Raw genomic sequence first — 14301 nt, 5'->3', positions numbered from 1 at the left:
AGCGAATGCTCTGAAACGTGTGCTGTCTCCCTCAGTGCCGCTGTGTTAGAACACGGTTGGCCTGGAAGTCCTGGGAAGTTGAATTTGGTCTCGACCTGGGGGAGCAGCATGCCGCACAACATTTCCCATTGCCGCCACGCCAGCTGCCAGGGCGGTCGCGCTCAGCGCTCCCTGAGCACGTTTGCTCCTGTGTGATATCTGTCGGTTGCTTTGCAAACATTTTCGTTGTAGGGTGGCTTTACAGGGAATACATGTTTATTTTACAAGGAGAATGTACTGTATTAAAGCCAGCTACTTCCCACATTTTTGCTTTAATATCCTCTTTTCAAGGTCTGTGATCTCATGTAAAAACTATGTAATGCTTGCTTATTTGTGAATGAAAGATACTGTCTGCGTACTAAAGTAGCATTTGATTTTCTCTACTTTTATTATTGTTTAGAAACTCCTTTTTCCTCCCGTGAATTAGAAGAGTCCCCGTTGAAAGCCAGATGGCTGCAGTTGTATACTCAGTGAGAGCCATTTACACAAGTCCCTTCTGAAGAGTGGGACCAGCAGGACTCGGCACCCTGGAGGAATGTTCTCACGTCTCTGTGTGGGTCCCGCGTGTGTTGTGCCCGCCCCTGAGCAGGCTGGCTCTTGCAGCAGGCTGTCCGGCGCCGACGGGAGGAGGAGGGGCACCTGCGGGGTGTGCGCGCCCGCTCCTTACCTCTCTCCAGTTAGACGGAATTAAACTTACTAGGGAACCGCAAAGGCCCCCCCTTCTGTCCCAGCTGTCCATCTTAAGTGAGGGCTTCACTTGAAATATGTTTCCATTGTGTAAAATTAGGAGAGGACAGAAACTTCCCGTGATCCTTTTGGTTCTGTTTCTCTGTGGTACTGCATGAACTTTCTGCTTAGAAGAAAACAGATCTAAAAGTATGAATCCAGATGGTTTGATAGGTTCACATATTAGTACTTCTTCGATTTTAAACTGGGATTGTGTTTATTGGTTAAACCCCTTACCCCAAAGGGCTTTAAGTTGAGGACCAAGCTGGTCACCTTACTCAGGGGTTTCTTTCCTCTGTGAGCGTCTCTAGTTTAAACCAAATCACAGACTCGAGTTCTAACAATAGGCCTTTTTGTAAGCGCAGGCACGTAATAGGGAGATGCTTCTCTGTCTCCTCTTTCCTTCCCTGTGACTCTGCAAGTTGGCAGAGTTGGTTCCTGCTGTATATAGTTAGGAACAAGGTCCCCACCCCCGGCCCGCGGCTGTTCTGGGCTGTGTCAGGCGCCTGGTTGCCTGAGTCCCTTCTCTGTCAGGCTGGGCCCTTCCCCAGGAGGCCATCTTCCTGCCTCCCACGTGGCCTCAGCATCGCGCTGTTGCTGCCCTGGGATTGACTGCCAGAGGAAGTGCTCCTGACTGGTTTTGAGAGTGCCTGCGGGGGTGCAGGGCTGGATGGGCCACTGGCCTAGTCTGGGGCCCTCCCCTCTGCAGCCCCTGTAGAGGCAGTGGGCTGCTGCCCGACCGGTGCCCAGGCCTGGCCATCATGGGGTGGGCGCCACACGGAGTGCACTTTGGACAGGGAAGTAGGGAGAGAGGGCAGGCTCCATGAAGAGGGTTCAGGTGCAGGAGGGCAGTTGGGGAGTGGTCTTAGGAGAACTCAGAGCCAGGGCTGAAGGCTTAGCCTCCACCAGAGAAGGGTCCTCTTGAAACGTTGTGAGGAAGATCTGGAGAAGGAGGCTGCAGGGCACGATGAGGGGCAAGGAGGGCTGAAGGAACGTGCCGTCAGGCCTGGGTGCTGGGCGACTGGGCGCAGCCTGAGAAGACGGAGCCAGGACAGGAGGGGCCACAAGAAAGACTGAACAGTCTCGGCTCTGCTGCCTGGTCAGGGGCTCCAGAGGCTGGGTAGGAATCCTCTGTCTGCCTGTCACACCCCACAGGTCCCCACCAGCGAAGTGCATGTGGTGTGAATGGGTGAGGAGGCTCCCCAGAGTCTGGCGGTCCTGGATTTGGCCTCATTTATAAAACAGCAGATTTAATATCACAGACATAGCCTCATGCATGTGAAACTATAGAAAGTGGAAGACCAGTGTTTTGTTCTCAGTTGGAACCTCGTAGGGCCATGCTGTCTGTAACTGTTTTCGCTGAAGGCGCCTGTTTCTCCTGTCAGCCTGGGGAGGATCAACAGAATGACCCTTAGGTGGATCAAGGATCAAGTGATGTGCATCCATGTCTGTCTATAGGGAAGTGGGGGTTTTGTTAGAACTTGCAAGGGCAAGCTGAGAAAATATGAGAAATGTGAGCGCGTTTTAGAAAAGTGCATGTGTGTGTGTGTCTGTGAGGGGGGTGGGGCAGAGTGCATACTTGAGGGCAGAAGGTAAAGAGGAGGTGGAGAGAGAAGCCAGTAATTTTTAAATTTCTTCTAGAGTAACAGAAGGTGGGGATTAAAGTCCAAGTGTTCTTATGAACATTCTGTTGCTCTAGTATTGATTTCTAGACCTGTAAATTTGGCTTCGTTGACAAACATTATCTGGGCAAAAGCGGGGATAGAGAAAAGCTAAATGCAGAGAAGAGTGGAATTTGCAGTAGTAGTTTTAAAACCTTGATTTTATAACAAATATTTTTCATTCCTACGAGATGTATCTTAAAGTGATTTTTTTGCCCTCCATTAACAGTTTATTTGAGAGCTGCTCTGTGCTGGGGGCTGTTTTAGAACTGCAGTATAATAGTGAATAAGACAGATAGTTTAAGTTCTTGGATTTTCCAAATATTGTTTGTTCACAAATTAGCTTGCATTATTTTTGTACCGTATAAGAACCATACCCCTCTCTTTTTTCCCGTTACTGGTAGCACCATTTTTTACTTACCCTGTGTGAAAACTCAGCTTATGGGTGACCATGTGTGTATGTTCATACATACTTACATGTATGATCACGTGTACGACCACTTTTTATTTTTTAATGGAATAATAAACATGATTTTTATAAGGGATGGATTGTGAGACATGGTTCTTGTTTCACTACATGCTCTTTATTTCTTGGTGTACATTTGCAAGATTTTTATGGTAAAGCAGGAAATCTGAAAGCTGCTTCTTATTTCTGTTAAACTTCCACGTGTTTGCCTAAGATCAGATGGCTTCTTGAATCTTTGTCTAAGCTAAATGACTTTTTTTGACCTATGCATGCCATAAAGAAAGGAATCTAATAAGCCATAATAATATTCATTATTAAGTACAGTTTTTATCATTTCACAATGTATGTGTATATTAAATCGTCACATCGTACACCTTAAAAAAAAGATAAATACAGTTTTGATCTGCTCTAAATATAGAGCTGACAGGAAAAGTCTTAGAAAATAGGGTTTAATCAGGTCCCAGTTGTAAACCCTGTGGTTTTACCAAAGTCAGGTCCACAGTGTCCCGTGTTTGAAGCAGCTGCTGCAAGTGCCCAGGTTTCCCTGGATCTGTCTAGACATTTGGGTTTAATTTCTTGTAAGCTGAATGGCATGTTCACAAGGTGTTTGGTTTTGCCCTTAGCTTTTTCCAGACCAGCTGGTCTGGCTTCTGGAGTGTCTCTTGGAGCAGAAGACCCTGAAGCCCCGAACTCTGCAAAGCCTCGAGAGGACGTACCACCTCCCTGAGCAGGATGCAGAGGTAACCGGGAACGCCCTCACTGTTGGTGAAGAGTGATGGTCCTGTTGGATCTCAAACTGCTGAAACGGCCTTTTCCATTAGCAGCACCCCATGCCGGGCGCTTATGAGTGACGAGCAGCTGCTTTGAGCAAAGTGTCAACTGCTTCCCTGGTTGTGCTCACTCCAGCAGGGGCCTCTGATCCTGGTTATTCCTGGGGTATTTCGAGGCCCTAAGTTTTCCCCTCTTGCTTCTTAAGTCATAAAGACAGTCAAGAGTCTCCTAGAGGAGTGAGCAGGCAGAGTGGAGTGTTTTTGAGTTACAGACTCAGGCGAGTCATCTTGTGCACAATCGTGGCGCCGTCCTGTTGCACGTTACGGAAACTTGGCTCAGATGTGCTAGAGCTTCTTGGTTGCCTTCAGTTAGGGCGGGAAAGGAGCCATGTGTAAAGGAAATGAAAACTAAATCTAACAGCCGTGGTTTGAAAAGCAAACTTGGATGCTTGTGGGAAAGCAATATGATGTGGTCTTTAATATCTTTTAGCTTATTGTGAAGAATGCAGTGTGAATCCTAAGATGAGTTCCAGGAGTTATAATATATATATATGTATATATATAAAATAATAAGTATTTAACGTATTTAGTCATCCTATGCAAAAAACAAGCACACAGTCAAAGAGAGAGAAGCTCTTTTATATGAAACTCCTAAAAGCAAATAAATTTGGTTTGTGTTCTATTAAAGATAACTGAACATTTAACAACCGTACAAAAGAGAGAAGCTCTTTTATATGAAACTTCTAAAATGCAAATAAATTTGGTTTGTGTTCTATTAAAGATAACTGAACATTTAACAACTGTACAGTCCAGTATGGTGGCTGTTAGGCCATGTGGCTGCTGAGCACTTGATATATGGCTGTCTTGAATTGAGATGTGCTGTGAGTGAAATGCACAGTGGATGTTGAAGACGTAGTATAAAAAATGAAGAAAGCAAAATATCTCAATTTATTCTTATTCATTACAGTGTCAAAATGATATTTTGGATGTGTTGCGTTAAATAAAATGTTATTAAAACTAATTTCATTACCACTAAACTGGAGTAAATTGAGAAAAGCCAACTCACTATTAGATTAAAAGGGAAGAGGGGATATTGTTAGACATTCTGAAGCCCCTTACATTCAGGAGTTAATTAAAAAACCTGAGAGAAGACACATGTAGCTTTCTACCCCCCTGAACATAGATCAGACGTGCCACTGTTGCTGTTTATTTCGGCTCTTATATTTTTGTTTATAAAAGTTTCCAAATGCCAGCCTGTTATTTTTAATTAGTGTTTAAAAGAGGTTTCTATTTGTAGGCATGAGGTTATGTTTTAATCAGCCCTGAATACCGCTGAAGTGCCAGGCCCCTGTGATGGGCAGTGGGCAGATGAAGGCAGGAAGATCAAAGCGGGCACTGGGCACCTGTCACTCGTGCCCAGAAGCCGTGAGGTGGTAGGCCCTGTTTCCCCCCTTCCTGCTGGCATAAAACACAGATGTTCTTAACTTACTCTTCAACTGGTTTGTTATATATATCCTCTTAAACCTTTGAGAGGTATAACAGGCTTTATTTATCTGGTTGCTTGTCTTACATCTCACAGACTACACCATGATGCCCAAAGCAAGGGCAGTCTCTGCAGCTTGGATGTCTGATGACACGAGACTGGGGCCTGAGGATGGCTTAGCTCAGGTTATATCACTAGTGTGGTCAGTGTTCATACAGTCCACAAGTACTTAACTTTGCCAGGCACTGGGGGTACAACGATGGACACCACAGGCCAGGGTCATCCTTAGGAAGCTTATGTTCTTCTAGAAAGACGGCTGATAAGAAAACGAACAACACAATTTCAGATAAGAGCTACGAAGGAGATACAGAGGGTGAAGTTGGGCTAGGTGTCCCTAGATAGAGTATTCAGGGAAGGCCGCTCAGAGAAAGGGACATTTGAGCCAGAATCTAAGGATGAGAAGGAGCTGGGCATACAAAGCCAGGGAGCGAGGGCTGGTTTGCACACTGAGGGGGCAGCATGTGTGCAAAAGTACGAGCTCGCCATGTGCTAGTATAGGGTCAGCAAACTTTTTCTGCAAAGAAACCCATACGGTTTCTGTTGCAACTATTCAGCTTTGCTATTGTAGTGAGAAAGTTGCCATAGACCGTACTTAGAGAATACACGTACCTGTATTCCAGTAAAACTGTTCATGGACCCTGAAACTTGAATTACATAGAATTATCACACCTCAAGATAATTCTTGTTGTTGTTGTTCCTATTTAAAATTATTTAAAAACATACACACCACTCCTAGCCGCGGGCTGATTTGGCCTGCCCCGTCTGGAGTTTGTTGACCCCTGCTCTGGCCTGCGGAGTTGAGGTCAGAGATGGGCAGGGGCTAGATCAAGGAGGGCCTTGAGGCTGAGGTGCACGTTTGGGATTTTATTTTAACAATGTGCGGTTGCCTTCCCTCCTTCCCAGGCCCTCTGAGGTCCTGGCATGTAGTTAGTTACACTGACAGCTTATCACACTGTGAAGTTCCCTTGAAATGTCATTCAGAACCAGAAAAGCAACAGGATTTTGGCCAACCAGGGTGTTTTCTAGAAACTTTATTAGTTAAGTGTGATTTATTGTGACACTGATTAGCAGGAATTTAGCTGAATAACCATCTGCCTTTATTTTAAGTGACAGAACATTTCATGGGAGAAAGAATTGTTATTTGGTGTAAAAAGTCTTGAGGATTCTGACTATTCTGGGTGCTTCTCCTTGACTAAACAAATAAGGAGTGTCCCTCTCAATCGTTATCCGGGCTTTTAAATATGTAATAAATAGCAATCATTTGAAAGCTGTCTGAAGATACTGGCATGTGGCAGATTGTATATGGAGCGTCCCTGTGGGAAATGGCTCTGGAGAGGTTTTCCTGGTGGGTTCTGGCCCTGCTGCTCCTTGTTCAGGATGCTGCCAGGCCCTGGGATCACAGGGTTGAATTAGACGTCTGTGCAGAAAGACTGTAGCCCCAGGACAATGGGGATCTCTCCAGCACAGAGCAGGGAGTGCTCATGACAAGGAGGGGTGGGGTGGTATTCCCCCATATTTCCAAGACACATAGAAAGGCTCCCTCACTCTCGCTTGGACTGGTTGTTTCCTGACAGCATGTGTGTGAAGGCACTTTGACGAGGTGAGCCTACTGCTCTGTTTCTGCTGCAGTAGTGCTTCCAGAGCTCTTTAAGTGGCGTCTTCGGCTCTTTGGGCCCCGAATGGCCAGTGTGCATCAAAACTCTAGTTGGCAGAGCAGTGTATTCTTGATATGTCACCCAAAGCTCTCAGCAGTGTGAGGAGTCCATCCTGCGATGAGTCAGGGGCCTCCGCTCAGTGGCTGCTTCAGCTTTCTTGCTGTTGTTCCCATTGTCCCTTCCCTCCCTTCTCAGTGTGTGGGTTGGCTGGCGCAATCCCACTGGGAAGTTTACTGTTAATTATTCTCTTTAGTAGCTCAGTATTTTTAGTAGTTGTGTTGCTCCTGTGTTTCGGTTGTGTTCACAGAACGTCTGGTGTGTTGGTCGGGGTTTCTGAGCAAAGCATGGCACCTAGTCTGCTGTTGCCTGCTGGCTGGCTGCACGTCAGGGTGGCACCGTTCCCCTGTCCTCCGTGCCTGCTGGCTGGCTGCACGTCAGGGTGGCACCGTTCCCCTGTCCTCCGTGCCTGCACCACTGGTGCTGTGAATGCACAGGTCTGTTCTCAGGGAAGGGATGCCAAGTGTTCAGGATCTGAAAGGCAAAGTGCACGAGGACAAATCTAAGAAGAAGCTGGGAGAGTAAAGCGCGTCATCGCAGCCATTTCATGCCTTGCCTGCCCACTCTCATTGCACCTATCTGAAAAGTGGGCACTGATGGGGGACATTTGTATTCCTCAGCCTGGAAAATAAAGCTAACTACGAGAGTCAACCTTCTTCTATATCCTGAATCAAAGAAACTACTAACCATGTGCCAGCACGGAAAATAAGCTGAAGAAAAACTAAGTTCATGGAAATATGTTGTCTACGGTTTTTGAGCATATTAGCTCAAATAAAGAACCAAGAGAGTATAAAAATATATTGGATAACTCATTCTTGCAACAAAAGATACTTTCTAAGATCTTTTTTTGCTCTTTTTAAAATAATGAATTTCCTCCCCTCCCTAGTGGGTCTCTTAAGCTATAAAAATAGTTGCCCCATGGTAGTGAGGCAAGGATCCACGAACTTGGCTCTGTGACCTCCTTCCCCAAGAACCCCACAACTGACCTTGAAGCAGCGTTATTTCTACAGACTACAGTTGAGCACTTCAAAGTTGGGGTTGCACCTCAGGTGAATTTTGGGAACACGCAGAAACAGCAGCTCCCTGTCTCGTCTGACTTGGATGGGAGTGATGGGCAGCAGTCAGAAAGGTTCCCTCGGTGGCATGCTCTGCTCTGAAAGAGTAAGTGGGTTGAGCCAGATCAGTTCGTGCCCTCACTGTACTTAGGCAGGACTGTTGGTTTAAAGGAAGAGGCTTCCTGGGTTAGACTGGAGTGGGAGGGTGTGGGCGTCGTGTCTCTGTCATCCCCTTGGCACCACCTCTGCCTTCTCCCTTCAGGAGTACTGCCCTCATGGCTGGCCCCACGTGAAGAGAAGGATGAGACCTGCTCATGTGTTTGTGAGCAGCTCTCCATGTCTTGATCTCATCTAAACGCCCAGGCTCAGCCTGGTCTCAGCCAAGCCATTGACTTAGCAACAAGCTGGAGTTGGGTTCCAGGCCTCAAATAGCTGGTGACCACAGACAAGTCACCCATCCTTCCGGGGCCCCATTTTCCTTGTCTGCACAGCAGTGCCTGGACTAGACTGCTGGCTTTTGGCTATTTTGACCACAAACTGGTAAAAAGAGCTTTATGAAACTGTCTTTACTCTTACATTTTCTATGATTTCCTATTTCATTTTCTTTAAAAATGTGCTTGCAGTAAATTGATTTTATGACCCACTGGTGGGTCCCAGTCCTCAGTTTGAAAAATGCTGGACTGGACAATGTCAAGGTCCTCACCAGCTCTCCTGCTTCCTCCCTGCGGATTCTCACCGAGGTTCCTGTGCCTCCCATCTCCTCAGGGATAAAGTGGAACCATAAACCCCTTCTTTACGGGTTAACAACATGACGCGAGAGAACATCTGTCAGCATCAGTGGCTTTAACATAATTTCATGTAAGATTCAGCATCTCTCATTTGGTGGGAAATGGTCAAGTTTTGTTATTTAGCTGAAACAAGCTTTATATTATCTCTTTTAATCTGTCAGGACTGGCACAGAGAAAAGAAATGTAAGCTACCCAGTTACTGGGAGTCCCTAAGCATCCGGTCACAGAATTCTTGATCCTGGGGCTTGGTGAGTTTTTCCAGGGGGTGGGGAGGAACATTTGCTCTAAATTAAAGTCTCTCAGCCCTAGCACTGCTGACGTTTTGGACAGGATGATTCTCTGGTGTGGAGGCTGTCCTGTGTGTTGTAGGATGGTGAGCGTCCTTGGCCTATACCCACAAGATGCTGGCAGCAACCCCCACCCCACCCCCAGTTTTGGTAATCAAAAATGTCTCCAGACATTGGCAAGTGTCTCCTGAGGGCAAGATCACGCTGGTTAAGAGCCATTGCTCTAAAGCAGCAACTGATTCACAGAAGGCCGTTTTTTTCATGTCATCTAATAAAGTCCCTGGGAGTTGGTTACAACACAGAATGGAGCAGCTAGAACAATGGTTGACAGCATTTAGGGGCCACCCGGAGCCATCTGTTTTACTCTCCCAAGGCTCCAAGGAATGTAACCTTGAGAAAGGTGGAAACAAAATCTTTCACAGGAAAGAAAAAGAAGGAATTGCAAGTTCAAATTGTAGTTGTGAGTAAAATCTAAGGAAACAGATTAGTGAGGACGGACAAACCTGTTTTACCACTAGTGCACAGAGAAAACCACGCCAGCATCTGTCTCCATTCTACTCCGAAAGGACACTTTCAAGGTTGATTGCAGAAGGAAAAACATCCAACCTTGCAGGCCTTTTCCCACATCATTGCGTTTCCTCTGGCTCTGCTGAAGAGCCCTTGAAAAACCATGTAAAACAGCCACCTCCCATGGTGGGTTTTACGTTCGCAGGGAGGGTATGGATATTAATACATTGTTAGTAAGAGAACTTATTGTTTGCTTGAAAAGAAAACACCGCAGCATTTATTTGAAATCCAGAGGTGGAAGGTGTGATTCCAGGAACACAATGGGCTGACAGTTCTGATGCTCATTTCTGAATTCCATTTGGGCCAAACGCGTCGTTCCAGTGAATGGAGAGCATTTCATGATGAACAAACCTCTAGAGAGGCCTATGGGAAGGGCAGAGAACAAGGATTTAGCCAGGTGTCATTTCTCTAAATTCTAAAATTGATCAGCGGCTGTGGTTCTGCCCGTCGCCTCCAATGCTCCTTCTGTTCAGGGGACAGTCTTCGGCAGAGCATTCGGGAGTCTGTGCCCTGCCACGCAGAACTCCTTGTCCCCCTTTTCTCCCCTGGTGGCTCTTCCATAGTATTCTGGTTACTATTAAAGAAATGCAACCTTTCTATTTTGCTGTCCTCATAGGACAGTTTAGAGGAGAGGTTAGATGCCACCTCTTTGGGCTCTGTTGCCACTTCAGGATGCTCCGCAGTTGCTCTTCATTAAAATGCAGTGCACTGCACTGGGTGCTCCTTCCTCTTTGGTACGCCTCAGTGCAGAATCTCAGTAACATAAAGGCAAGAACTGTGGCCTTGTTGACGTCAGGTCCCATAATCACGAAGTGTGAGGACAGCCTTGCGTGGCTGGCACCAAGGTCCCTGCACTGACCACAGGACTGTGCGAGGACGCTGAGACCCAAGCAGAGGAACAGTGCCAGAGCTCCGGCCTCATCTCAGTGATGCTCCAGGCCCTGCAGGCGCCTCTTCATCGCCTCCATCCCTCCTGGAGGCTGCCCTGGGTGCATACGTATGGGGCCCCAGCCATCCACCTGCATTGTCAGGAGGCACCATCGTGGAACAGAGTTCCAGGGGCAGATTTTCAGGTTGAACATAAAAAATAGACCATTGTGGAGAGTCAGAATGATGTGTGGCCAAAGCAAAGTGGTTTTCCAGGGTAAGATATGAGGGGCCAGATCGCACGGGAGCTTCTAGAAAAGCAAGTTGACACCTGCCATACCCAGCGTTGGGCTATTTGTCAAAATTTCTTCACAGGGATAAGGGGTCTGGCTCATTGGCCCTGTGTTGTGGTCAAGCTCAGGCTGCAAATTGGGTCAAATGCTGATGAATCTGAACTTTAGGGTGTTACAGTATATAAATAGTGACTTTGTATCCATTTTTTAGAAAGCCAAGACAGTGATTGTGAGGTGCGTACCTGTCCCTTTGACACAGCATTGGAATTCCTTTCCTAGAATTTTGACAGCTGGGTGGGATATGGATTCAAAAAACAGGGCTGAGGTAATTTTCTTGAGTTGCTTTAAACATACCTGTTTTTTTAAACCACCTGTCTTTTATGATGTGGGAAAGAACAGAGCTCTTATATAATTCTTTAGTTATATTTGTGCATTTCTTTCTTTGTTGTATTTGGTTTATCAAACATATAATTAATGTTTTAGAACATTCTTTCAAAGTCAGGAGGATATCACTAGGCATTTCTTTCTTGGAGTTTTCTTTCTTTGTTAGTCAATTCAGTGCCCCTAGAACTTTTCTGTGGAAACCATGCAACAAATCAAGTCTCCCCTGCTGGACTGTGATAAACGGATTTTTCAAAAACTGATCTATAAATAATGAAGGTAAAGGAATAAATGAGCCACTGATGGCATAATATGCCTAATTTTCTTAAAGGACTTTTTAAATAAATAACTATAATCAATTCATAATATTTAACATTTATCTGTAAATAAGAAAGAAAAGAACGTTTAATCAGCATGCTCTCAGCTGCAGTTCCAGCCGGACTTTATCAGGAAAGCCCCTGGCCGCTCACTGTGCTTTGTTTGCTGCTTCCAGTCCTGTTAGCAGCAGGCTCTAGTGTATAGACGTTTCAGGGGCGTTATCGACTCTTGCTGTCTGTGTCCCCCCAGGCGGTACACATTTTCTCAGATGCAGACACGTGCACATTTTCTGGGCTTATAAATAGCATTGCCCTGATGCTCCTCTTTCGGTATGGACCAAAGCCTAGCTGCATCTTATGTTCGTTTGGTCCTTACAGGTCTCAAGAGTGAAATAGATGTGTGTGGTTTTATTGGTGCTTCTGGGTTCTTTATACTTCCCTCGGTGGTTTACGTATGAAAATATGTGTGTGTTAGATTTCCGTGCTAAAATCCACACTGAGACAGCAGGCAGTTGTCTGTGAACACTGCCATTTTGTCTCACTTTCACATGTAAAGTGTGCGTTACGTGCCCTAACGTGGAGGGCTTGTTTTGCCTAAAAGCTCACATTGCTTTTCTTCCCTCCATTGTCTTTCCTGGACCCCCTTCTTTGCCCTCTAGTTCCACGGCACACCACGATTGGAGAGTCGTGGCCTCCCAGCTGTGGACCCACCTGTTGCAGATAGAACAGGAGCCCTGCAGGGGGCAGTGCTCTGTGGATCCCACATGATTTCCTGCAGCTCATGCCTCATGCCTCTGAATGTTTGTGTTGATACATGATAGCAAAGAGAAGACAATTCTATTGGATTTCAAATTATTTAAAACTGAAAGGCCCCTCATTTATGTGCAAATGATGGTATTGTGTGTGTATGTCAGAGTATGAAATTTATTTAAAGATCAACTGAACTTTATGGGGCGGCACTAAAATGATTTCTCGAGCTACTCAGTCTGTGTGCTGCTTCCATGTGCCCGCCGCCTGTGGGTAGCAGCAGGTACCCAGGCTGAGCACAGGGAGTCTGCAGGCAGTGGAGGAGCAGCCAGCCAGAAAGCAGCAGCCCAGAGCCGGCCCCGCTGTCAGGACACCAGGTAGTTTTCTCAGGATCGCACTGCGTAGAATAGTACCTTTTGCTGAAAGAACCTTCCCCAACTTGATGTTTGGGTTGTTTTTAATAACAGCTTTTTGAGAAACAGTTCTTAATATACCATACAATTCACCCATTTAAAGTGTACAATTCAGTGGTTTTTATTCACAACTTTTATCCTCAGTACCCAATACTTATTTTTTTGGGCATGACTTTTCCTGGCTCTCTAGGTATTCTGGAATAGCAGCTCCTAGTATCTGACATGACAGGGTGGTTCGAGTGACCATGGTGGTAGGGAAACCCCTTCAGGAGACAGCAAGCCTTTCCTGCAGACTTGGTGAGGCCCTCCGGAGTTGAGCCTGCCCCAAGGAAAGCAGGAGAAGGCACGGGCAGAGGGATCCCATGGTCTGAGCTTATCAGCGGAGGTAACCCATGGTCACAGTCTCTGCCAAAAGTGAAAGTCCTTTTTTCAGCAAAAGCCATGTGTCACAAGTTAAGGAAATGAAGAAAGAAGGTGGAGTGTTTTATTTCCTAATCATAGAATTACGTATTGGAATGCATTGCCTTTTGGCACACATCTTTGCTAGGAAAGGACGGCAGACCGTGCTACATTTCAGGTGGAGCCAGCCTGGGCTCCCCAGTTCTACTTTTTGGAGCCAGCTGCCTTTGGTAGCGTTAGTGTCATTAAATAAAATAGTATATCCATAGGAAAGGGGGAAGGCTGGAATCTGCCCGAGAGCACATCCGTGAGTGAGGCCACCTCCTGGGTGATGCCTGGCGTTTGTCCTCACGTTGGATCCTCACTGCCGCTCTCCGTGTGAGTCAAGCGCATGATCCCAGCAGGGGTTCTAGGCCATCCCTGTTTCGCACATTGCCGCAGCTCTTGCTGTAACCAGTCATAACCAGTTAACATAAGACGAGAGCTTGAGGGACTGACTCGAGCAAGGCTAATGAGAGCCCTCGAAAGAGAGCTAGGAGCCTCCAACACCTCATTTGCTGTCTTCGCCCCAGGCCGAGGGATTTACTCGCCTGGCTTTGTGGTGGCAAATAGGGTAAATTTAATTCCCCTTAGTTTAAAAAAATAAAGTTAAGATTGCAGCCCTTTCAGTGTAAGGAGCAGCAAAGGTGAGAGAGAAAAGGAGAAGTGCTGGAATCGAAATACAAAAGTTGGAAGTCTCTGTGTGACAGCCAGGCAGCTGGCTGTTAGCCTGTCTTTTCTCGTGAGAACGAGCAGATCCGACATGCTGGACCACTGTAGATACCTGTAACCGAAATCCTTGTTGGCAGTGCTGTCTGTCGCGGAGCTGCTCTGCGAAGGCCTTCCTGCTCCTGGCCTGCTGGGCAGCATCCCTCACCAGCAGGAAACCCACTTTAGAGAAAGTTAAATCTAATCGAAGAACACAAATTGAAAAAGCAGATTTGTTTATTGCGGTGTTAGGCTTATTAACTCACAGAAGCCGTGAGCCTTGCTCTTTCTATTTAAAGATGTAAAATGGAACTCTAAATGAGGTTTAATGGGCTTCCCAGATCACGTTCCCTGGACAGATTTTTTTCCCTTCGACAGTAAATTTTGAAATCAAAAGGACTGAAGAGAAAGGGGAGTGCTTCCTGTCATAAATAGGATGGGTGGCATTCTTCAAAGCATTTTATAGCTTCCAACTGTGTATTATAATTTCAAAGTAGCTGAAAAACATTGAGTTTTTAAAAGT

General features: G+C 46.2%; 1 protein-coding gene across 26 annotated transcripts in view; it reads left to right on the top strand.

The window, feature by feature from the left end:
- The window catches only part of AOPEP (aminopeptidase O (putative)), a 374345-nt gene that overhangs the window by 309610 nt on the left and 50434 nt on the right, over window positions 1-14301 (top strand). For 17 of the 26 annotated variants that reach the window (XR_011497284.1, XR_011497285.1, XM_070495581.1 and 14 more), the window contains one exon: window positions 3516-3632. The exons of 8 other annotated variants lie outside the window; for them this stretch is intronic. Coding sequence is in view for 16 of the 18 variants with exons in the window: in XM_070495581.1 (XP_070351682.1) it covers window positions 3516-3632 (117 nt within the window). In the remaining 2 variants the exon portion in view is untranslated. Of the gene's footprint in view, window positions 1-3515; window positions 3633-7537; window positions 7680-14301 lie in introns of those variants that run through there. One more of the 26 variants, XM_070495580.1, reaches the window with a different exon arrangement.

Source organism: Equus asinus, chromosome 23 (genome assembly GCF_041296235.1).
Source record: "Equus asinus isolate D_3611 breed Donkey chromosome 23, EquAss-T2T_v2, whole genome shotgun sequence".
NCBI classification, from domain to species: domain Eukaryota; kingdom Metazoa; phylum Chordata; class Mammalia; order Perissodactyla; family Equidae; genus Equus; species Equus asinus.
Note: the sequence above shows the minus strand (reverse complement) of the source record. Positions and strands in the feature narration are given on the sequence as shown.